At 33.5% G+C, this 25,761-nt stretch overlaps 1 protein-coding gene and 1 long non-coding RNA gene across 2 annotated transcripts in view; one reads left to right on the top strand and one right to left on the bottom strand.

Moving 5' to 3' along the window:
* Positions 1-7,060: 7,060 nt before the first annotated feature.
* Positions 7,061-9,173, bottom strand: LOC129921693 (uncharacterized). Its single transcript, XR_008773673.1, has 3 exons — positions 8,960-9,173; positions 8,323-8,452; positions 7,061-8,181 (listed from the first exon to the last, which is right to left on the bottom strand). It is a non-coding gene; the product is annotated as an uncharacterized LOC129921693 (long non-coding RNA).
* Positions 9,174-9,420: 247 nt separating this feature from the next.
* Positions 9,421-25,761, top strand: part of LOC106070869 (protein disulfide-isomerase A5-like) — a 72,038-nt gene continuing 55,697 nt past the window's right edge. Inside the window, exons 1-4 of the mRNA XM_056004152.1 lie at positions 9,421-9,701; positions 13,914-14,049; positions 21,490-21,577; positions 24,413-24,478. Coding sequence (XP_055860127.1) covers positions 9,636-9,701; positions 13,914-14,049; positions 21,490-21,577; positions 24,413-24,478 — 356 coding nt within the window. The 5' untranslated portion in view covers positions 9,421-9,635. The remainder of the gene's footprint in view (positions 9,702-13,913; positions 14,050-21,489; positions 21,578-24,412; positions 24,479-25,761) is intronic.

The following is a 25,761-nucleotide window of genomic DNA, read 5'->3' as shown; positions in this document are numbered from 1 at the left end:
ATCACATCCCAATAGAAAATGGCGTGAAGCAGGGCTGTGTACTTGCCCCTACTCTATTTGCTATCTTCTTTGGCGTAATGCTTGATCCAATGAGGCAGCGATTGCAAGAAGGCATCTACATCCGGTTTCGTTCAGACGGCAATGTGTTCAATCTTCGACGTCTACTATCCCGTACAAAAACAAAGGAGATGGTCATAACGGAGCTTCTCTATGCCGATGATTGCGCCCTGCTAGCTCACAATGAACATGATTTCCAGAATGCTATAAACGAATTTGCATACGCTGCCGCCTCTTTCGGCCTATCTATAGGTTAAACCTCGGGAAAACAGAAGTCATGTTCCAGAAGTCACCCAATAAAACATACTCAGCCCCAAGGATCACCGTAAACGGACATCCCATTTACGTGGTAGACTACTTCACATATCTAGGTAGTATAGTGTCAAATGTCGCCTCACTTTCAAGGGAAGTTGATAACCCTCTGGCCAGGGCCAGTAGCGCTTTTGGACGCCTTCAGGCGAGAGTTTAGCGGAACAAATCGCTCCGCCTGCCTACAAAAATCTATGTTTACAAGGCAATGGTTCTCTCAACCCTTCTATATGGGTCTGAAACATGGACACTATACAGAAAACAACTAAGACTTCTTGAGCGCTTCCACCAAAGATGCTTGCGCTCCATCATGGACATACGGTGGCAAGACCGCACTACAAACAGCGATGTCCTTGCGAACGCCGGTATGGACAGTATATAGGGACTTCTTTGTATATATATATATATATATATATATATATATATATATATATATATATATATATATATATATATATATATATATATATATATATATATATATATATATCATGGGCGTAGCCAGGATTTTTTTTCGGGGAGGGTTTGGGGGTGGGGGGGATTCCCCCGACCCCCCCCCCCCCCGCGGAAAAATATTATATATATTAAAGATTATTATTATGTTAGAAATGAACGAGTAGTCATTCTCTGGCGCTGCCAGGGTCGAGTTTCGCTAAAGAGAAACAAAATTCATCGTAGTCCCTTTAATAGTTTCCACTGAGGAATTTTCTGGTGATGTGGCAGGTCTGCAGCAGTACCGCCCTCTGACAGGCAACGAAGATGTTCCTAGGAATATTAAGGGCCTTGAAGGTGTCTGTGAGGTCAGTTGTTATTATCCCCTCGGTTGATATAACAATGGGGTATATTGTTATTTTGGACAATTTCCATAGACGCTTAATCTCCAAGCCTAGGTTCCCATATTTTCTTTGTTTTTCTATCTCAGTTTTTCTTAAATTATGAGACAGTGGTACGGCGATATCGATAATGGTAGCGGTTTTTACTTTTTTATCGATGAACAGCAGATCCGGGCGATTGAAATCTACCGTTTTGTCGGTCAGAATAGGCCTATCCCAGTACAGCAGATGTTCAGTAGACTCGAGAACCTCTTGCGGAGAGTATTTATAATAAGGGGGAGTGTCCTTATCGATCAATTTGTACGTCAAAGCCAGGTGTTGGTGTATTAACTTTGCAACTTGGTTATGGCGACCTAGGTAGGCTGATTCTGATAGGGCTGGACATCCTGCCATAATGTGTTCAATCGACTCGCCCACATTTCCACATTTTCGGCATTTTTCGACAACATTGAGTTTCAGGATATGCTTCTCGTAATTTTTTGTCCTGATTACTCTGTCCTGTATTGCTGTAACAAAGCCTTCTGTTTCAGGGTAGAGATGACCTGCTTTGAGCCATGTTAAGGAAGCAGCCTTGTCGATGTTGTCCCCATGTAATGAAGCCGGAAATTTTCCGTGGAGTGTTTTTTCTTCCCATTGGCGAATCTCATGCCCTACGTCGTCCAGACCGATATTGACATCAGCATTGTGTAGGTTCAGAGGGGTTGCATCGGAGTCGTATTTCCGTAGGAAGGAAACTAATTTGTTGCTGGAGGCGAGCAGTTTTGATCGTATTTTTAAAACTTGCATCTTACACATATATATATGTATATGTGTGTGTGTGGGTACATAATTAATCTTTATTACATTCTGACCCCTTCGGAAGACGTTTATTGTTTATTGTAGATTCCCCGCCCTTGCTAGCAAGGGGGTCTGGGGGAGTTCGTAGCGCTCCCCCAGCGCGGGGCGAAGCCCCGCCGCCGAGCACTATTTCTGGTATTGAAAGCCAACAAAATGCATATTCTGAGGTATCTACAGTGCATTATCTTGCTATTAAAAAGTTTTATTTCACAAACCTAATGTGCTATTCTTACTTACTTAGACCCTCATTTTCCGGCAAGCTGTTTCCGCAACTCTTATTTTGCGTAATTCATTTTGTCGGAGAACATGTCCCGCAAAACCTCATGCGACGTTCTGTCACAACCTTACTAAGGATTCGACTCCCAGTTCGGCATATGATTTCTATGATTTAGACCCGATCTCTATGACTGACTCCTAAAATCTGTCTTAGCCATCTTTGTTGAGACACATTTAATGATTTTCAATTTCGGCAGAAGACTATTCACACTGTATTAATGGAGCCCAAGCCACTGGTAGAAATTTGTAACCTTTCTTGACTATGCTCTTGGAATTACATGCCTGTAATTCGCTTTAGATTTTATATCGAAAAGGAAAGTTTTTTCGTCAAATCATCTGTTTAGGGGTTTTAAACTAAGAAATCTCTGGAGTTTTTTTTTTGTTTTGTTTTTAATTCAAAACCCCATTTAGCTACGATCATAGAATTTGGTGACTGTAGTTTCCTTTAAAATAATATTGAAGAGAGAAGTTTTCAACTCTAAACGCTCTGTAGGGGAATTTTAAACTCAAAACCATCTGGAGGGGTTTTAAACTTTAAAGAAAAAGCCATCTGGAGGAGGGGGATTTAAACTCAAAACCCCTTTGGCTACGCTCATAGATTTTATAGTGTGTAATTTGCTTTTTTTTAATATCGAAGATGTTCTTTTTAGCTTCAAACCCCAACTGGAGGGGGGGGGGTTTAAAACTCAAAACCCCTTTGGCTACGCTCATAGAATTTTGAGTGTGTAATTTGCTTTTTTTTATATTGAAGATGGGGTTTATCGTAAATTTTGGAGGGGGTTTTAAAATCAAAATCTTCCTCAACTGTGCTGTTGGAATTTGGGGTATTGTCGTTTGTATTTTTTGTTTTGTTTTATAGCAGAGGGGGATTTAACTGCAAAAACCTCTGGTAGGGGGTTTTAAACTCAAAGCCCCCTGGTAGAGGGATTTGTATCTCAAAACCCCCTGATAGGGGTTTTTTAAATCTCAAAACCCCACGGCTGTGCTGTGGTAAGTGATGATTTAGTATTAAAATCTCACCTAAAATAAGCAAAATGAAAGCAAAAATCAGTCACATAATTCCGTCCCCCCCCCCCTGCGGGGGGGGGGGGGGAAAGGGATTTCATTTCGGGGGGGGGGGGGTTGAACCCCAAACCCCCCCCCGGCTACGCCCATGATATATATATATATATATATATATATATATATATATATATATATATATATATATATATATATATATATATATATATATATATATATATATATGTGTGTGGCTCCTTTTGTCTCGAAAGGCAATGGATGCGCCCAAATGAGTCACTGGTTTTGGCTTAATCTTGAGACAGGGAAGAATCTGGTGTGGCTAATCAAGCCAATTCTAGAACGGCAGACTTTGCCACAATTCGTACATGTGTATGCCTCTGATTTAGGGCTAGCAGACAGGGCAGCTTTCTTTTTTTCCCTCTTGATTAAAGCCGCTTCAATTCTTTTGTTCTCAGCAAGGGTTGTCCCAGCACGCACAGTCTGTCTCCATGCACTCCGGTCTTTGGCTATGTTTTCCCACATACTTTCGCTGATGCCTGAGGCTCTCATGTCTCGCTTGCAGACATCTCTATATGTTAGTCTTGGGCGGCCCTTGGGTCTGACTCCTTCCACAAGCTCAGCATATAAGGTATCTTTAGGGATTCTACCATCTGGCATGCGGGTGACATGTCCGAGCCAGCGTAATCTTCTTTGTGTCAGGAGAGCATACATGCTGTTCATATTGGCCAATCTCAAAACTTCCTGATTGGAGACATGGTCCCTCCAAGAGATGCCCATTATGCGTCTCAGGCAGCGCAAGTGGAAACTATTCAATTTGTGCTCTTGGTACATGTATATTGACCAGCTTTCACTGCCATAAAGGAGAGTGCTCACAACACAGGCGTTGTAGACTAGGATTTTGGTCGCTGTGGTCAATTTACCATTTTCCCAGACGCGCTTGGAGAGTTTTGCCAATGCTGTGGTAGCTTTTCCTATCCTTTTTGTCAGCTCGATGTCTAAGTCTAGGTTACTGACAATTGTTGAACCCAAGTAGGTAAATTCCTGCACCACTGAAAGGGTGTGGTTCCCAATTTGTATTATAGGTATTTCTGCGACGTCTTGTGCCAGGATTTCGGTCTTGGAGAGACTTAGGCCTATAGTAAGGCTAAACTCTTGACAAGCAGCTGCTAAGGCGTTCACTAGCTTCTGTAGACCTCCTTGTGAGTGAGATACGAGTGCCGCGTCATCGGCAAACAGCAGCTCCCTTATCAAGATACGACGCCTTTTCGTTTTGGCTTTAAGACGTGCCAGGTTAAAGAGCCTTCCATCGGATCTGCTATGGATGTATATTCCGTCTTCCAGGGATTTAAAAGCACTGGATAGTAAGACTGAGAAGAAGATGCCAAATAGTGTAGGGGCCAGTACACATCCTTGTTTTACACTGCTCTTAATGGAGAATGGCCAGGAGGAAGAACTTTCAAACTGAACGGTGCCCTAGGGCATATTTTCGTGAAAAGCTGACACTAGTTTTCTTAACTTATTTGGGCAGCCGATTCTCTCTAGTACAGCAAACAGACCGCTTCTGCTAACAAGGTCAAAGGCCTTGGTCTTGGTCAAATCATGGTCAAATCAATAAAAGCTATGAAGAGGCCTTAGAGGGGCTGCTTTTGTTCTCTGCTCTTCTCCTGTAGCTGCCGCAGAGAGAAAATCACATCTGTTGTAGATCTACCTGCCCTAAAGCCACACTGCGACTCTGGATAAACACGATCTGCCAGGATCTGTAATTGCTTTAGTAATACTCTAGCAAAAGCCTTTCCGACTATGCTTAGCAGTGAGATGCCTCTGTAATTGTTAGAATCAGAGCGGTCGCCTTCATTTTTATAAATTGTAACAATGTTTATATATATATAACTAGACATATGTTACCCGCGACCCGCGGGTCTTTATTTGCGCATTACTGTCGATATAGTCACTGAGAGTGTTTTGTAAACAATTAAACGAAATAATAATGTAATAAGTAAAGCGAATGTGTCAATGTAAAAATAGTGTGAATGAAGCTATCAAATCAAAATAGCTAATAGGCTTAATTAAATCCATTTTTTTTTTCAAATTAAAACATTTGCTTGTAGGCCTACATATATTTGATTAAAATTTGAGATGAATAGACTAAATTTTGAATGTTCATGTGTATAAAGTATAAAGTAGATCTTGAGGTAGACGTAGATCTAAATCTACACTAATCTAGAGTTCTGTGCTGCGCATGTGTGAACTTTTTTTCATGAATGAATATAAGCCTATCTCAACACGGCTACGCAGCTTTAGCGAACAGCGAACGAATGTATTAAAAATGCTTTAGAAAAACAAATTTGAATGTTAATTTGATTAAAATATCAAATGAATGGACAATAATTAGTATGTTTATGTGTTAAAGCATAAAACTATCTTTGCGAAAAGAAGTTTTATCTTCTTAGAGTTCAGTAAGAGTTTTAGACCTAGGCCTAGGAATAGACTCAGACCTCAGAAGAGAGATGTGTTAATGTGTAACCATTTGGTAATGTCTAATGAAAGAATGTTCGCCAGGAAATCTGTAGATATCAGGAACTAATTTATGTAAAAAATGCTTTTCAATAATCTAGTGGATTGGATTTATATGTATGTTAAACGTAGCTAATGATCCTTTCACGTTATTTCTCTTTCGCTACGAAAATAAAATTAGGTTTGCGAAAATGGGTTTACCCTAAGTCGATACATTCTTATCTATTAAAAACGAAAAGAGCGATAGCTTTGTTAAATGAATGGGATTATAAAGTAACAATAAAACGAAATAATTTTTAGTACGCGATTCATGAATGAATATAGATCTAGGCCTTTAACTCGGCTTCGCAGCTTTCGTAAACGAATGTAGCTTTAGAAAACCAAATTTGAATGTTTATTTGATCAAAATATGAAATGAATGGACTTTAATTAATATGTTTATGTGTTAAAGTATAAAACTATCTGTGCGAAGAGAAGTTTTATCATCTTAGAGTTGAATTAGAGTTTTAGATCTAGGGATGGGATTATAAAGTAAACAATTAAACGAATTAATATTTAGTACGCGATTCATTACTGAATTGTCTAATGAAAGAATGTTCGTCAGGAAATCTGTAATCACAGATATAAGGAACTAATTAATGTAAAAAATGCTTTTGAAACACAAAATTGAAGGTTAATTTTATTATATAATGAAATCAAAAGATCTTCTTTTGTATTTTCATGTGTCAAAGTAAAAAACTATCTGCGCAAAGTGTATTTCTTAAAATTAGATCTAGGTCTAAATTCTAAATCCTTTCTATCTTTTCTCATGTCAACATTGTAGACATGGCCTAGATCCATAAAATATTATAGCTGTAATAGAGTCGGACAACTTTATTTTTTTTTGAGGGTCTTAACCCTCTATTGCGAACATTTTGAAATAGACTTTAAAAAAAAAATTTTTTATGATTAATGTTATCCTATGGGGTCTACAAGATATATAGTACCACTTTTTTCGACAAAAAATTTGTAATTTTGACTTTGTAGCTTCGTAGCAAATTTGCAACATAGAGCACAAGTGGGTAAATTTTCCCATTGTTGTAAAAATGCAACATGCCATTTAAAACAGTACAAAATTGATTTTAAAACAGATTTAAAAATGCATAATATGGATTATAATTCAAAGTTATTTATTTAGTGACAATAAAATCAGCAAAAGTATACATTTTGTACAAAAATAATGAGAAAAAAAAATATTTTTAAAAATTCATCTTCTATGTAACATTTATAAAAAGGTATTTGGACATGATCAATTATATATATATATATCATCATTGTGATAGATTTAATATTATTTAAATGTTACATATAATGTACTAAATAAAAAAAAATAATTATTCCAATGATTAATGAAAATTGTAATTCAAAATATTATTTTACAATTTATAGAAAAAAAAAATTTTTTTTTTAGAAACCAAACAACCATAGACACAAAACTTGTTAGAATAATGAAATATCATATTAAATCTCTTGGAAAAACATACAACAGTATCATACTCTATTTTAATACATTCAAACAAATGTATAGCTTTTAATGAGGTCTCCTTTTAACCTGGTAATTAGCCTCGGCTTCGGCTGTCACAAAGTGTTGGATATTGTTTGAAATTTCTGTTCATACATGAAGTCAAGGGATAACAATAACTAGATGTAGAGCATCAAATGTACTCACCAGAGTTACATAGTTTTAATAATTTTCAGTTATGTCCAAACTTTATTTTGATGCTGATTTGATCAATGTATGTATTCCAGTGGCGGTGACATAGGGCAATATGAATTTCCAAAATGTGTACCACAGGCCACAATAAATTTGATGAACTGAGTATCCATAGCTTCATTATACAACATAGGCAAGAGTTTTGAGAGGCCAGATACCAACCCGTTAAAGCCTGGTATATGCCTTACACTTGTTGGATGTAGATTTCGCATCACAGATGAATCTGCCTGCATGATAAGAATATTTGTTAAAAAGTCCTTTATATAATCAATAGAAGATCTTACTGGCCTGGTTGATTTTGAGTGTAAAAGAAATCTCTTTTATGAGCTTAGTTCTGAAGTTGTTTCAGAAATTATTATCCCATCAAGCTCAAACTTCCAGCAGGTCGACTGTGGATATTGATGGACTGGTTCAAACTCACACCATCGCAAAGGCACTCCAGAGCACATAACATGACCAGGCAGCTAGCATTTGGTTGTTTTGTTTTTATGTCTGTGTTCTCTCTCCAAAAGATATCTTTTATCCATAGGTAGGAGCTGATTGCTCATCTACATCAGCAAAAGATTCATTTGAAGTTACCTACAATAAAAATATGAAAAAAAAAATTAATGTCAATGAATATTTCTCTAATTAATTATTAAATTTTCATAAATGTCGAAATATGTTGTATATACTTAATATACTATATTCTTTATAATAAATTCAATATTTTATTTTCACCTGAGTGGTTTTCATAAAATTTAAAGTCTGCATCTTCGATGCAACTTGAGGGCTCGCTGTCATCTCACGCTCAGGATTCCTCTATAGAAGCTTGACTGGGATTCAGAGAACCTATTGACAAACTTTAGATCTGAAATTAAAAATGTAGAATATTGATTAGATCTATAAGGCCTATATTATGAAATCTATTATTTATGTCTAGATTATCACTAATATCATTACAGGTTCTCTAAAAAAAAAATCTAGATTCTAGATCTTATAGATCTATTATTATACTTATACTACTATAGATCTAGATCTAGAATGTGCAGGGAAATGAGCTAAGACCATTTTTTAAATACATTTTAAAGCTAAATGTACTCAAATAATCTAGCTAATATAATAAAACAAGGTTTCTAAATGAAAATCGTACATCTACTTTTATCTACTATTGAATCTAATGTATTGAAAAATTGATCCACTTGTGCGCCATGTAGCAAATTTACAACAGTACTTCAAATGCTTACAGAATCATTATGTTGATATAAACAATGCTAATTTTTTATTCTACAGCTAATATAACATCCTTACATTGTAGAAATATTTTTTCACAATGATTTTTCACTTTAGTATTAAATGAGAATGAAAATAATCTTACCTGTTGTATCAGTCCAAAAAAACAAAATCGATCACACTTTAATCGCAAAATACATTGTGTTCTTCTAACATCAAGAGAGAAAAGGAAGTGTCTACAAATTCAATTCGCTTTAAAGTATCGGAAATAAAAAAAATTCGTTAAAAAATAATAATAAATAAATAAATTATTCGACTTTTTGGGGTTTGTAGCAAATTTGCAACATAGCGCGATATAGGGTTAAGTTTGTTTTAGGGCTACAATACATACACTACGGTCTAAGTTGGTACCCAAGGAACATTCCTGCCTAGTTTTATCAAGATTGGTCAAGCGGTTTTGATGTCTATAAGTAACATACATACATACATACATACATACACCACACATTCTACTTTATAATATAGATATAGGTCTGTGGTTAGGCCTCACTGACCTATACTGTATACAAAATAAAATATCGAACTTCTCAGATCTAGTGAGAAATACCCAGCATTTGAAGCTTGAAGACATATTATATAGACTGTATAGGTCTAGAATCTAGATTTAATATAATATAGACTGGACTGTATTAGTATTAGATATTATATTTACTGACCCCGGAACAAATAGAAAATCTAGATCAAATACTGAAACAGATCCATATCATGATATTGTACTAACGTGGCAACATATAGTATCATATAGTCTCTACAGCTTGATCATGATGCCATCGACTTTGCTGAAAATGCCCGTGTTTAATATCTGCATCATGACTTTCGTCTTTCTAGTAAGAGAGTAATATTTTATTATTTAATAAAAATAAAGACTAGTCACTAGAATCTAGGGATCTAGAAATAGAATCTAGATCTTTAACTTTTATCTAATTATTTTATACAACTTTAATTTAGTTTTTATTTAGATTTTAGATCTAGAAAATCTAGATCTAGATCTATTTTAGTATATTTGTGATTGTGAATTTTTGTCTAGATCTAGTCTAGAGACGAGAAATCGAGGTATATAATGATAATATAATACTCTAGATCTAGACTATATTCATTTTTAATAATAGACATAGATGATAGACACTATTCACTATTGAGTCTATTGTGACTATACTCACTATACTATAGACTATTCTATAGTATACATACTGTACTTACTATGATCGTAGCTAGACTATAAATATAACTATAAGATACTGTGTGACTATAGACAGTATTTTACATACTAATTACTATAACTATAGTCACTATAGATCTAGACACTATATTATACTATTATCTAATAGACATTTTCCTCTTCTAAGGCCTAAGGAACACCCCACAATACTTCACAATAGCCTATTTGTAATTATTTGTTAAAATTTAAAATGAACCTTTAATGCTTTATAAACTTTATTTTGATAGCCATGAGTCATGAGCATCTAATAGCAGAACTAACAAGCCTCTATTGCCTCTCTCATCTTCTATTGTTTTTGTGCATGCTCCATTTCTTTAAATACTTTATAGCTCAGACAGACAGTTTCGATTACTCTGAAAAACAGGGTTATAATATGGCTCAAACTGCAATGGTATTACAACGTCACTTTTTTTCCTCTAGGACTGAAGGAGGGTAGGTCTGGGGTTAAGGAGATTTTCTAGACCATGATGTATCATCTAAACCTGACCCATATAGATCTAAAAGGCATGTAAACATGTGCATGTCATTGCCTATGTGTATATAGGGGGTTCCTAAAAATAGATTTAATTGTTTAAGTATAAATCACTCAGATATATATCTACATTATGAAAACTGTTTTAATGTTGAAAATGCTTATCAAAAAGATAGATTTCTATGACTCAAGGCTGGGAAATAAAAATTAATTTTGATTTATTTTGTAATATTTTCTTATTATCTATAATATTTTGTTAGTTAAATATGCATTCCAAAGGTGTTTTAAAAACCAACTCAGATGTGAAGAAAAGGAATATCGAAGCTGGGTAAAAAGAAAGGGAATATATAGCTAAATGTGGGTACTTTCTTTTCAAATCACTAATATGCTACAAATTTACAAAAGACAAAGGCAATCTAAAGTGATAGGCTACAAAAGCAAAAAATTGCTAATACAATTAACAAACAAACCAAGTAATAGGCACAAACCCTGCTTTTCCTCTCTCTTATTCTGTCTCTCCTTTGCATCCTAATTATTGATCGACTAAGCTTCGTATCATAGAGACAAAAAAAAAGTAGCAGGAGGGACGATTATTGATCAGTCAGTTACCAAATTTAAGACACAATCACTGAGTGGAGTGAGTGGGCTAGACATGCGGGTCTCGCAGATTTTTTTTTGTCAAACAGGTAAAACTTGTGTCTAATGGCCTGATTGCGGTGTCAGGTAAGCAGAGAAGGCAGCAATTGAGAATGGGAAAAGTTACACTGACCTGTCTTAATGTGATGTAAAAAGAAATTGATTTAAAAAAAAAAACAAAGTTGAAGATAATAACATTTTTTAATATAATTTATAACTATGTTTATTGGTGTACTGAGCGTGTTTGATAAGTTATAAAGTGGTGTAAAGTGTTTGTTAATGTCAGCGCTGGACATCATTGACCTGACCCTCTTTGACTTCATATTTTATTGTAACTACAAAATAACATGTTTTTATTGATAAATGGAGCTTATAAATAATATAAGGTTATAAATAAGCTTATAGATGTTTGCAGTTTTTTTCCCTAAAACTTGTTACCATTTCAGAGTTATAAAAATTAAAATGTAAAAATTGCTGCAGGACTTAACCTGTTCATTAGATGAAAATGACTAGATCTGTATAGATCTAGATCTATCTAGCTTATAGTTAAAAAGTAAAGATGAATTAGTATTCTAGTGTTCTTAGATTTTAGTTCTCTATATATTCTATGTCTATAGAATATTATTAATATACTATATATATAGTAATAGTATATTTCAGGTACTTTGATAAAATTTCAAGCTTTATCTATTGTAATGATATGTAATGTATAGTTCGATATAGAGCTTTTTGAACTGAGTTTATTGATACCTCATTTATGTTTCTAGGCTAATTAGAACAGAAGTTATAGTAATTTTAGTCAAAATTAGCCTAAAAAAAAAATTAAAATCGAGATCTATATCTGAAGGCCTAATATTGGAGTTTTATTAAGTCTAGCAGATTTATAAATTCGCTAAACAAGAATACTTTCTGGAAGGGGAGGGGAAATGGGGTAGGGTAAAAATATTCCTTTTTAACAAAGCTTATATCAATTCTGTCTTTCTGTTTGGTGAAAAGTTTGTACACATTATTTCTGCCACATTCAATTTCAGATCAAGCTGAAATTTTGCACAGTTATTTATTTCTTTTACCTGACAAAACAAGAATCATTAAAAAAAATTAACCAATTAGTGAATTAAGTATTGGTAATTAATTATTTTGTTTGGTATCTCAAGCATAGAAAAGAAATTGTACTTGACTGATGTGGTCTTATACGTTGAATTAGCCGCCTTTATATACTTTTGTAGGTAGCCGCTTCAAAGATTGAAGCTAGCAATAGATAACTATAAAACTTTCTATTTTCATCTTGCTGGCAGAGTGGTTAATGTATTAGATGTAGGCACTAGCGGGTCCAGAACTTATGAGGCTGGGGGTCTAAACCCTAACCCTAATGCCCAGTAACCCCTAACCCTATGTATAAACGTACATACACAGCATATAGTCTGTTGGACCTTTGGGGCACCACACAGGATTACAGGATTTGTCAACTGTCTTCTCCATACCTTTCTGTTTTTTGCCTTTGATAGAACCTCTTTCAATGACAGGTCCTTCCATTCTCTTGTCAGCTAGGGAGTACTTAAGTATAGAAGTCGTATACAAATTGTATGATATCTCTACTAAAATTCTCTAAGCTTTGTTTTTTAAAAAGTATTTTTTAAAATGTTTTTCTCATTTCTAAGTCTAACATTCATTAGTGATTAAGGGAAAAGTTATTGCTCTATAAGTTGTGTAAAGGAGGTCTATTGTCTTTTACAAAAAAATTTTTTTTTTTCTTTTTTAATATGGCTACTCCTGTTTTTTCCATTTTCTTAGCTTTAATGTATGACCATAGATTTTTAGTGTTATTCTTAGATATTACTTTGTTTATGCATTCACTCTACAGCTTACCTTTTGGGTTAGGTGTTTAATTCTAAAATACTCTTTTATTACAATCAGGATACAAAAGAAAAAAAAACTTGTATGACAATAAAGCTAAACTTTGTGTGAACCATTTTGTTTTATTGCTCTTTTTGAATAGATGAAATGCAGTAGAATTTTGATAGTCCGATGCTCATGGGAACAAGGGGGTGTGGGATTACCAAAAACATTGGATCACTAAAGGTTAGCTGTACTTTAAAGAATTTTAACTACATATATGTTGAGAAAAATCTATTCATGATGTAATAATGTATTCTGTTATCAAGGGTGTATTAGATGAACAAGTAACATCTAAAAAATATATAACATAATTTCAGCTTTCACATAGTTTTTTAAATTACAATTTCAGCCTACCTACATTCTAAAAATATACATACTCTACATTATACATTAATTGCATAAATTTACATAAGCACTGTGTCAGATAATTAAGTGTCGGACTATCAAGAGTTGATATTCCTAAAGTCTAAAGGGTTTCTGTTCCCAATTTTTTCCAAAGTTCAGTAAGCCAACAAGCTCCATCTGCCTTAAGCTTTCAGTTTTAGAGGCACCAAATATCTGCCTTTATCCCTTACTTCTCAGTAATGGCAGTTTATCTAATTAAGCCACATGAACAGGTTATGACAACATTTAAAGCTGGGAGTCACTCACATCTTATGATTAATAATATCTTTGTTATTTATGTTTTTTGGATGTGACATTTCTGCACCTGATAGCCAGATTTCAAAGTCTATATATTGCAAAATATCAAAATATATTTTTAAAAAAAATGGTATCTTTGAATCTTTATCTATTTTTTTTTTTTTTTTTTGACAGCTCCTTGTTCCTTGTTATTTGGATGCTCAAAAAAATAAAAATAGAAAGTCTCTAATTATCAGAATAGATGATGTGAAGGAATTTAAAAAAGTGTTGCGAACAAAAACCAACTTACTTGTAATATGTTCTCAATCTGGTAAGAATTTGTTTCATAACATTATTGTAATTAGACCCTAAATTATTCAAGACTTTGCTCTTTTTAAATTGTTCTGAAAAAGAAAGGGGTAAAAGACTAAATGTTTTAAATCATTTTAAATCAATATTAAAAGTTTTTAGCTTTCATCTTATTAACAATGTAAAATGGCTAAATGAAAATGGATTGAAAATATTTTTTATTGTCTTTTCAAGCATAATTATTATTTTCAAAAGCCTGTTTCTTAAAAAATAGCCTTAAAGAAATAAATTTGGCATCGATTCTTTGTGAACTTATCACATGCATGTGGTCTTGTGAATTTGAGAAATGACCCTTTCACTATTAAAAAAAATTGGTGTAGGCCTACTTGCATTTTTTGTCAACTGTTTTTGTGATGCTTCAATTAACTAGTTTTTGATTGGGGGCAAGGTGGGCAAAAATAGCAATAGATACAATGCTTTCCATTTAAAAACTTCTACTAAATAAACATTAAGAAATTAGAGTTTATTAAAAATAAATAAATTATTATTATAGAGATAATACAAATAAATCTTTTAAGTTAAAACAACTCACTTACTTATATATTAATATTTTGCCAATCAATGAACAGCAGTCCAATATGAAAACAACCGCCACACTCAAGCATTAAATCAACATGTCTGTTGATATGTTCTTATGGTATATATTGCTTATTTTGATCAGTCACCTCATCCTCCCCTTTTCTTTTCCACTTTCAATAGAACTTCCAGAATTCCCTTTTGTCACATCGTGTGGTATGTGTTCTGAACTGTCCTCTTGATGGTCACAGGCTTGAACACCGCCTGCTGTCATGCCCTGATGTCTTTTACGAGGTATAGGTTAAGATGTAATAATCTTCAATTCTGAAGGAACATGTAAACAGTTTTAGGCCCATTAATTCTTCAAGTACTATCTATTCCTCTATCTACCCATAAGATAGCTAGATATATGTGATAATATCCCCTCCCCCCACACACCCACAAGAACCAGAGATTTTTTTGTGAGTGAGTGGTGTTTTGTGTATTATAGATGATCTAGTTCTAGTCCTTATAAAATACAGTGCATTACATGGTTTAATGCAAAAGACTAGCTATGTTCTCCACACAGACTTGCACCTTCTATGTTCTTGAAAAAAACAAAAACAAATCTGCTTTCATAACTTTTTTTTTTCTTGGTAGTGAAGGAACATCTGTAATTTATAAGAGAAAATAAAAACTAGGGGTGCACCGGATAGTCGCGCCGGCTCCGGCTTCTGCCGAATATCCGGCATTTTTTACTATCCGGTGCTATTCGGCTCCGGTCGGATATCACTACCGGATAGTAAAATATACACCTATGTAATATGCATAAAGTGGACCTCGTTCCATTAATATATGTTGTAGAATGTATTAATGTTTATATTAAAACAAAATAATGTGCTTAAAAATAGAGCCATTATGAATATGCACCAAACATAGTTTATTATAAAGACAAGGCGTGTTAATAACTTAATATAAATAGAAATGAAACTTTACATCGTAAATGCGCTTTACATACAGAGCAGCAATGGCTGACACTTTTTTCAATTTGACTTGACCTTTGAGTAGGTTAATTAACATGTTAAAATGCTACATTCTTTGACTACGTCATGCTGACCAGACGTCTGTCTAGCTGTGCGGGTATATCTCCAGAGGTAGAGAGGAACAACTCCCACCCCTTTTATTTGTTTAGTTCATCACATTGAGTTTTTTTTTTATAGGCAGATGACCACAAGTTAAATACTATGGACGTAGGTTTAATGTCAGCGTATTGACACTCTCTAGAGGTCACTCCTTTCGAGGGAACTGAGTTTGTTTATTTAGTAGTTAATCTTTATTACGGGGGTTGGACTACCATAGCCACACCTCTAAGGTAACTAGGACTAGGTATATTTCCAGATGAACAACTCCCTCCCACTTTTATTTGTAATGTCCAACACATTGAGTTCATTGATTGACAGGTGACCCCAAGTCAGATACGATGGACGTAAGCACTCTCTAGAAGTCACACGAGGGAACTATGTTTGTTTACTTAGTAGTTAATTGGGGGGGGGGGGTGGACTGGACTTCAAGCCAAACATCTACACGGGTATCCGGACAAAGAGTTTGCTTTTTGGAGAAAAATCTTAATCACGTGGTTGGGCTAGAGGCCACACCTTTTCAAGTGTGCCGAGTTACTTGAACATAAATCTCAATTAGTAAGCTGGACTAAAGATCACACGCACCTAAACGAGTGACCTTTAGCTACACAGAACACAAACCGCGAGATTATATAGCCCAGTAAGCCAGTAACTAATTATTTTGTAGAAGACACGACCAGGGCTATCTTTAAATGGAGAGCTAAACACCCCCTACTCTTTATTTTATTTCTTTGGTCCTTGACACCCAATTTATTGATAGACATTGACCATTTTTAAGCCAGAATGAAAAAACACAACGTGCTAACAAAGGATATTACACTGTCAATAAATATTATGGTTAAATAATTTTTCTAACGTGCTAACTTGAATATTACTCCAGCAGTTAAGTGTCTTGATTTGATAATGATATTCTTAATAATTCGTGACAGTCAATTAACTCCTTGTTATTACTATTTTTTTTTACTTAAGATGCGTACTTAGCCACTGTGTATCAGGTTTGGACGACTTTTACACACCTGACATCCATAGGCTTACTATCGTTCCCTTTTGTAACAGTTACTGAAACCACGAATAAAATAATTAATACTTAAGGAAGATGTTTCTAACATACGTTCTTTACACAATAAAATAAAACAAAGATGTGCATGTTAGCGAGTGTGTATTTTTCTGCCCTGTATTAAAATCTTTAGAAAGAAAGCTAATTTCATTGTTTAATTCTTTTGACTTAATAAATAACGGAAAAACTTACAGTAAATTTTAAAATCGCATAAAATAAATTGAATAATAGTACCGCAGTTAGAGCTAGCAAACAAAGAAACAATAAGCTGGAACGTAAAAAAAAAACAACCCTTGACCTCTTACTAGTGGACGGGTATAATTTATCTATATGCTTGACTGACCATGCCAATGTGTTATCTTTTTTGACTGACACCCAACTCTATTGCGTGCGTATGCTCAAGGAAAAAACAATGCTTGATGGTTAACACGAACAACTATACACACTACACTAGGACTACATGTGTAGGCTCACTAGGTATATCTGACCAGGTTGTTGGTCTGAAACACATACATCCGACCACTATACAAGGCAGATTGCACTTTACTTATGAGATTTACATTAGTAACTAGTTAAATATATACTAACATTATTTACATTGACCTTCCTACACACATCCTTTACAGTTGGTGGCATCGTATATACACACAGACACACTCATGCTATACAGATTTTTAGAAATACTGTTAAGCTTGAATAAATCAATCAGTAACAGAGTTTAAAACAATAAAGTATATAAAAGGAAAACAAATAAAACCAACCAATATAGGTATGTTATTTAACAGTTTTGTAAAATGTTCAGCAACACAAGCTATTAACAAGACACTTAGGTATCCGGCTCCGGCCGAATATCAAATTTTACTATCCGGTCATATCCGGCCCCGGCCGGATATCAAAAAGTACTATCCGGTGCACCCCTAATAAAAACACAATATGACATAATTAAAATAGAGTAGGTTTAAACATAGAAAAAGTGCATGGAAAGAAAGCAAAATATTTGATAGGCTCTATGTCTCTTGTAGAAAAAAAAAAGAGGAAGTAGATTTTTGTTTGCTCTTAAAATTTTGTATGTCATTCGTAATTCATTTCTAGTATCTTAATGTGTTCAAAGCATAAAAAGATATTTCAGGTGATAGGAATAGAATAATCTTTCAGATACAGTGTATGTACAGGTTACAGACATTTCTTCATTTTCTTTTTGTTGAAATCTCTTAACAGTCATTATTTGTGGTCATTCTGACATAAACTCACCATCTTTTACATTTTATTTTCAAAATTACTCTGGTGGCGATGGGGATGAGGTAATTATTACACAATTTACACAGGACAGCATTAGATGGGTGGTCAACTACAATAAGTGGCGACAATCATCTGCAATGAGTGAAGATCTGTGTTGTAAACAATACTCAGGCAAATCTTGTCTGAAATAGTCATGTGATCATTCAGCAAGCAATGTTCCATCAGGTTCTAGAAAGCCTTCAGGGACCCTATATGAATAAGGAAGGTGTCACAGTCTACATGGTTCAGTGCAGTGTAAATTCCGTATGGTGCATTATAACACTTCAGTTCAGAGTAGAGTTAAGACACCTCACCAGTACGAGACAAAGTCATGAACTACAATCAAGTCCTGTACAGTGAGCACAGTGTGTGAAGTCAGTCTGGAACAGCTGAACTTTGTGCAAGCCCGAGATGAGTCTAGAAGAGTTGATACAGAATACAAAAGTTGATACGGTTGTAAATGTTGAAGCATTTGTACTTGTACATGTTGCCAAAGGTACAGTATTTGCTGTGATTTATTGGACATTAAAGTGTTGTTATTTTGGAGCTCTAAGCAAAAATACTTTTTTTCCCCAAACTAAATTTTATTCATTGTTAAATTATTTAAAATATGCAAAAAAAATATTTAAAATATTTCATGCATGCAAAACTATCTATATTTTTATCAAAATCTTTTTTTAGTGAGTCGCAAATGTTTCATTGTTAATCGCAATTAATTCTTGATTACATTAAGTCTGAAAAAAACTTTGTTTGCAATTGTCAGAAATATGCAAATAAAGACAATATTTATATTTGAATCATCATTATAAAACTCAAGATCTCAAATAGGTCCTTGTTTCAGAAGTTAAAAGGCTTCTGAAGAAACTGCGACAACCGTTGAAGCCTCTTTCACTTCAGGGAGATATAATTAGCTTTTGTCAATGTTGCTATGAGCACTGTCAAGATAGATTTCGATTTGTGGATTCAATAGTTGGGATGGCAACAAAAATGTATATTTACCTACCTCATCATGATATTTTCAAATCGGGTAATTATTTCTTGAACTTTCCTGTCCAAGGAAGATTAAATTTCCATCTGTAGCTTTTTCTTGTGTATTAATACATAATCTTTACCTTTTTCTTTTGGCCAATACATCTTTGAGGTTCTGCACTAATCACCATCTCTGAGCACATGCTTTTAAAAGAAGTAGCACTAGCTTCAGCTATGTTGTCCTGACTAGCTTAGAATGTTTTTAATGGTTTTCATTCATGTGTACAGTCTCAAATTGACAAGCCTTGTTTTTGTAGATAGACACACATTTCCATTGTGTCAGTTAATACAAGGGCCAAAATCCCATGGTAGGTGAAAAATTGAAGACTGCATAGTTATAGAAACTAACAATCCAGCTGCTTCAGACCTAGTAGAAGAGTTAATATCTGTACGTGTTGATGTCTATAGAGTTTCTATAAATTTTGAAAAATAATCCATAATCATCTTGACAGCTCCACTGGCTCTCCAGCGGGACGTCCTAGCAGTGTGTTTAAATTGAGAAAAATTAGTGTTAACGGGCCCTTGTACCGAAAAGTGATACTGAATTGATTTCAGCTTCAGCAGTCTGACTTCCGGACAAATTCAGAGAATGGTTAGAGTAAACAATAAATTGAGATGATATTTACAAGGTAAACCTAACATTAGGGAAAATTGATCAAGTTTTGACATATAAGGTGTGCTGTCATCATAATCAAGATATATTAGGCTCATAATTACCCAATATTACAATAAGTTCATTTTCTATCATGGGGACATGTATGTATTCGATCTTGAACTAGCTTGGTTTGGAGCAGATGTTCTCTCAGGAGTGGATCTTACTTGGATTTTAATCTCACAACTACTAGAAATTACCTAGATTTTGACAATGCAATTCTTCTTCAACTTGTTAGCGATGCCCGCTGAGTGCCAGATTCTGCTTTGCGAGAAAAGGAATGATATCCAAGATTCTTTTTAGGTAGCATTATCAGATTTTTACCTTTTGGACCCTTTGATCCCTGCCATCAACCATTTCAACCTGAGATGACTATTTGTCCATCTGTGCTAGCACCATGTGCTAACCAGACTTTTCAGTCTTGATCAACACCCCTAATGTTGTTTTCATTATAGTATTACAATTATTGATGAAAAAGAAATGCATAAAAAAAAATTTGAATAAAAAATAATGATGTCTCTGTACTCAATGGTCATTAAAATTTACATGAAGCAGTAAATTATTTTCAAAATGACAGGACCTACAAAGGATCATAGTTAAATGAAATAAACTACAAAAGTTATCTAGATCAATAGTCCAGAGTTTATATTTATAAGCTCTAGATCTAGATGAAACCAGCAATGAAGTAACATGTACCATGTGCCCCAGAAGAAAGTGGGCTAGTAAAAGTGTGTTGCCTTGTGAGAGCTAAACAAATCTATTAAATTTGATATAAGCTGGTCTACAGTTTACATTTAATTAATAAAAGAATATAAGAGATTAACAAAGTAGCAAAATAATTAAATTTGTAGTATACATTAGTTTGTCTTTGTTCATGTATGTTGTTTTTACTGAGAAAGTTTATACTTAGTTTGATGCCCTGTGCAGCCTGCACCACCTGCACATGGCTAGCTATGCCTCTGACTTTGTCTCCTTCTGTAATTTTTAAATTACCTTGGTCAGCCAAGATATTATTTATGTTATAACCTGGTGTTGTATTTGATTATTAGATTGAGAAATTATTATTGCAAAAAAACCTTATGTTATTATCTTTTATAATACAGACGTTACTTCAAAAAAGAAGATGATTTTGTATCATAAGAAATATCTTTGGGAATTGTGAATGCAGGACATGCATTTGACCATTGTACCACATTTATGATATACCATAAAAATAAATGGAATGTGTATTTTGATTTGGCCATTAAGATGTTATAAAATTGTTTCTAAAAAATGTCTTCTCTTATTGCAAAAGATAAACAATTGCATTAAAAAACATATAAATATCACTACTCTCAGCAATCCAGTTTTAGAATTATATGTTCTCCTTTTGATTGCTTAGTAAAAATCTCTAAAAGCAGAGAAATTGTTTAATAATCAGTTTTAACTGTTAATACTTTTTAGATCTAGATCTATAGGATCAAATGGAAAAAATGTTTTGTATCATCAGAAATATCTTTGGGAGTTGTGAATGCAAGGCATGCATATGACCATTGTGCCACATTTATGATATATTAAAAAAAATGTATAATAATTTTGATTTGGCCATTAAGATGTTGTTTAATAGGTGTTTATATTGAAAGTCTAGAAGTAAAAATGTATCATTTACTTTCATACTGATTTAGGGATAGAAATTTATTAATACTTTTCTACAGATTTATCATGCTTTTTTAAATCACTATAATAAAACATTTTATATTTTTGTTTTGAAAGAAAAAGCAACTGCTAAAGTGTCTCACATTTTTGAAGAAGTGGCTGAAGAAATGAAGGGGAAAGCAACACTGGCCTACATTAACTGTGGGTATGTTAAACTTTAATAAATAATAATAATAAATTAATAATGATCCTAAATCTTAAAAAAAAACAAGGTTACAAAGACAAAAACTTAAAATCGGCTCCCGAAGTGGTCCACCCAGGCAGGTTTCAATATTTTCAGAATGAACATCAGAATGAAATTCTATCAAAGACAAATGACAGAGAAGAATGGAGAAAGAAGGTTGTGTGGTGCCCCAGCTGTCCAGCAGACCAAAGGATAGGTGAAAGTGAATGTGAAGTTAGATGTGAACTGTTCCTAACTGATGTCTTATAATAAATATCTAATTGATCTAATTGTTTTGTAAAGGGTCAATCTCTTATTCAAAGCCTCAAGAAAAAAAACATTTCCGTAAAAAAAATATTAAAAATTTTCCTTTAGTCAAGTGTTCTATTGCTATAGTGCAGCACTGCAGTTCACGCGATAATATGAAAAACTACTTATTAATTGCTGTTTTAAATACGTCTAACTTATATGCTTACTAAATAGATTTTTTCTCTTTAAAAAAAAAAGTAAACATTTTTTGTGTGTAAATGTAGTAGTTAGTATGTAGTATGACACAACTTACTTAACTTAGCAATACAAATGTAAAAAAAAAAATTTTGACAAAAAATTAAAAACCATTTGCATAAGTGTGTTAAAAATATGGTAAATTGTCACCTCCTCTACTAAAAGACTCCCATGTTTGTTACAATTAAATTTATAGAGAATAGTGAATAGTTGTAAAAGTGGTGTATTTAAAAAAAAAACTGCTTGCATAAGTGATTTAAAAAATTATTTTTTTCGCTTTCAGAAAAGAAAAACGTAGCAGTAGCATCAGAACTTTGAATGGTCTAAAATATTATGATGTTGGATTTTCACTATCTTTTCTAGTTTACGAGATCTAAACGGGACGGACGGACGGACAGACATTCCACACAAAACTAATAGCATCTTTTCCATTTTCAGAGGCTGCTAAAAATTTGCAAGTTTCTGATAAGACACAAAATGTGCAGTTCTAATCTCAATCTCCTAAAACTGTGGGCTAAACCAGGGGTGGGCTAAATGCGGGACTGTTTTATCCGGCACGCGGACATTTACAGAAATTAGGTGTGCCCACAGATTATACATATAAAAAAGCATATATATTAAAAATAAATAATTTTAAATATCCATATAAATTATTAAAACTTCTAATTCTTATTTGAAACATTTTCTATACATGTCATTCTAAACAATTTTAAGTTAATGAAGATTATTCAAATTGGCAATATGTTGAAACATTCTGATCATTCAGTCAAAGATGCAAACTCAGGCCTGCATTTATTCAATGCCTCGAAGAAAGTTGTTCTTATTACTCGTTTTCATAGCTATATTGAAGCTTTCATGGACAGAAAAACGTTAAGAAAATAAAATGACAATTTTTTTGCAGTTTGTTTTACTCCAATAGTTTAAGCAATAATTGAAATTCCAGATGCTTCATTAGTAATGAAGCTCTATCTTCCAAATGTATGAAGCCAAACATCAGAGTTTTGCCGATAAGGACATACAGTATTTAAGTTTTGAAGTATGCTATGATGTCGGTCTGGATTTCAATGTTTGGTACAGAATGAGCTAAGAATTCATTGTAACTCACTGAATGATTCATATATTAGCAACGTCATCATTGCAGCAATGCAGCTAAATATGATTTTTTTTTAATGTCATTTACCAACTTTTGGACCAATTGTTTGCAGTCATTCTGCTCTATTTGAATTTTTTTTTAGACCCCCTCTTCCATTTCCAAGTTTTTTCCAAGTTTATTTGTGAAATATGTTTTTTTTTTTGCCTGTTAGTTATCTAATACTACAGAAATAAACTTGATGTAGAAGACGTGAATTCCTAATCTGATTTCTAATATAGGGAAATAAAAACAAGTTCAACCTTTGCACTAACTTTAGCATGTTTGAAAATACTGACGCAACAATTTTGTAGCAATGTCCATGCTTAGCAATAATTTTAAATTGACAGTTATGTATGCAAAATGAATATTATGAAAACACAATATAAAAGTAAATAAATGAACGTAAAAAATATACGCTTTTTGTGTAATTTAAGCACAAATGTATTCAGCATTCTCTGGTGATGCTCCACATGGGCAGGTTTTGCTAGTCCTGACTTTTAGCTTTCAGAACATAAGTTTTCTCATTCTGTTGTGTCTGGCTCTGAGTCTAAAAATTATGCGTTGCAAAGTTTTAGTGATTTTACTAACAGTATGTGTTTATGGAAGAAGTTACTGGTATTAATATTAGTTGTATTAGGAATATATTGTGTTAGGTGCTTCTGCAAATCAACCAAATGGAGGTAACACTCAAAGTAATCCAATAACACAAGCGAAAGGCCGAACAATCAATTGAAGTTAGTCGATGCTGATAATAAATGTCAAACAAGTTTAATAGCAATGAAGGGAACTGTCCAATGTCAGCTAACTATATGTTCATAAAATGCTACTTATTTCTACATTGTTATGAAAGTAGTCTGTTTATATCGACTTCTATTTCGTTCTGTCCCTAAAACCCTATCCTTGTTTTACTAGTCACGTCATTGTCACTAAGTCAAAACTTCCCCTATTTCTGAAACAAATAATTTATTCCTAATCGTGCCATAACGATTGATACTTTTATATTTTTGTCTTACTTGAAAATCTATGGTTTGTGATTTTTTTTGTTAGTTGCAACTGAGTCATTCACTTTTCATTGGTGATGCACCTTTTTGTATTATTGGATAATTTCATCAGAATTGTTACATAATTGTAACGTTTCATTAATTGGCTCTAAATCCTACATTGATTTTTCTATTCATTAGGGATGACAAGAAAGTATGTAAACAGCTTAAAGTTACTCCAACTACTTTTGATTTGCGGCATTATAAGTAAGTATATTTTTTTCCTTGTTTAATTTGGAACTTATGAAAACAATAAAATCAAATAGCTCGATTTGCATAAAATGATAACTAAGTTTGAGCTATTGTCTCAATGAATCTTATTCCAACTCAAACCCCATTTAAAAAAAAAAAGAAATCAATTTATGTAAATCGAAGATGATGCATTATTATTTATTTTTTTTTTACATTTATCAGATTTCTTTTGTGTCAATTACTTGTAGAATATCAACTTGAATTATTGCATTAGGGAGTTTATTGTGTAACAGTTTTGTGTTATTATTGTTTTATATATGTGTATATGAATTTAGTCCCCTTATTATGTTTTGACAAGTTTTTTGCTCCCACTTCCCATTCTTGGATTAAGTTGAAATTTTGCATAATTTTTCATAGTTGATAACAGAACACAAATCAAATAAAAAATTAACCAGTACTAGATAGTTAATTTTGTTTTATATAACAGAAAGGGAGATAAACCCCTTGATCTGCAGATAAATGATTCATGTCTTGTCTATGCCAATGAAAAATTGTGCGAAGTTTCAACTTAACTTGATCCGAGAATGGGTGTGGGAGAAATAACATGTACACACTTTTTACCAGACAGACAGAATGAGTTGATATAAGCTTTGTAACAACGTTCTTTCTAAGTAATATGATGCCAGTTCTTAGGTTTGCCTCAGAATAATAATTCAGTGTCCCAAATTGCTTGGCTGCACTCTGGGCAAGCTGTTCCATCTGAGGCTTGTGTCAGTCACCTTGATTTTCTTTTTTTTTTTACCAGAGATTTTTGCATAAGTTTTCACAGTGCTGTCCCACACAGTGTCCCTGAAAGGTTTTCTTTTTCCACCTTATGCTTGCTTTCCTTCTATTAGATGGCAATAAAGGAGCCTTTTAGGGATGTGGGTAGTTGTCCATTTTGCAGATTTCCTTATCGTCACAATTGAGACTGCATCAGGATTGTGTGGATGCTTTGCAGGCCCACTCTTTTGAGGAATTTTTATGTCACCTTTCTTGTCGGACCACATTTTGTTCAAAATTTTTCTGAGGCAGGATATGTCAAAGTTGATCAGCTTCTTTGTATGTCTACTGTTGTTTTAAGAGGCATAAAGCAATTTTCATTATTGACATGTTTATAAATTAATCTAATTTTCCTCTCATGTTTGTCATTTTAAATATATGTAAACCTACCTTTTCATCTGAAATGAACTTGGCTTCAGGATAAGAAGGTCTAAACCTCCGTTAATACCCTAACAAAAACTGTTCGGCTTTGTGCC

The sequence above is a fragment of the Biomphalaria glabrata genome, chromosome 11 (genome assembly GCF_947242115.1).
Source record: "Biomphalaria glabrata chromosome 11, xgBioGlab47.1, whole genome shotgun sequence".
Classification (NCBI taxonomy): Eukaryota; Metazoa; Mollusca; class Gastropoda; family Planorbidae; genus Biomphalaria; species Biomphalaria glabrata.
This window is presented reverse-complemented; position numbering and strand designations above follow the sequence as displayed.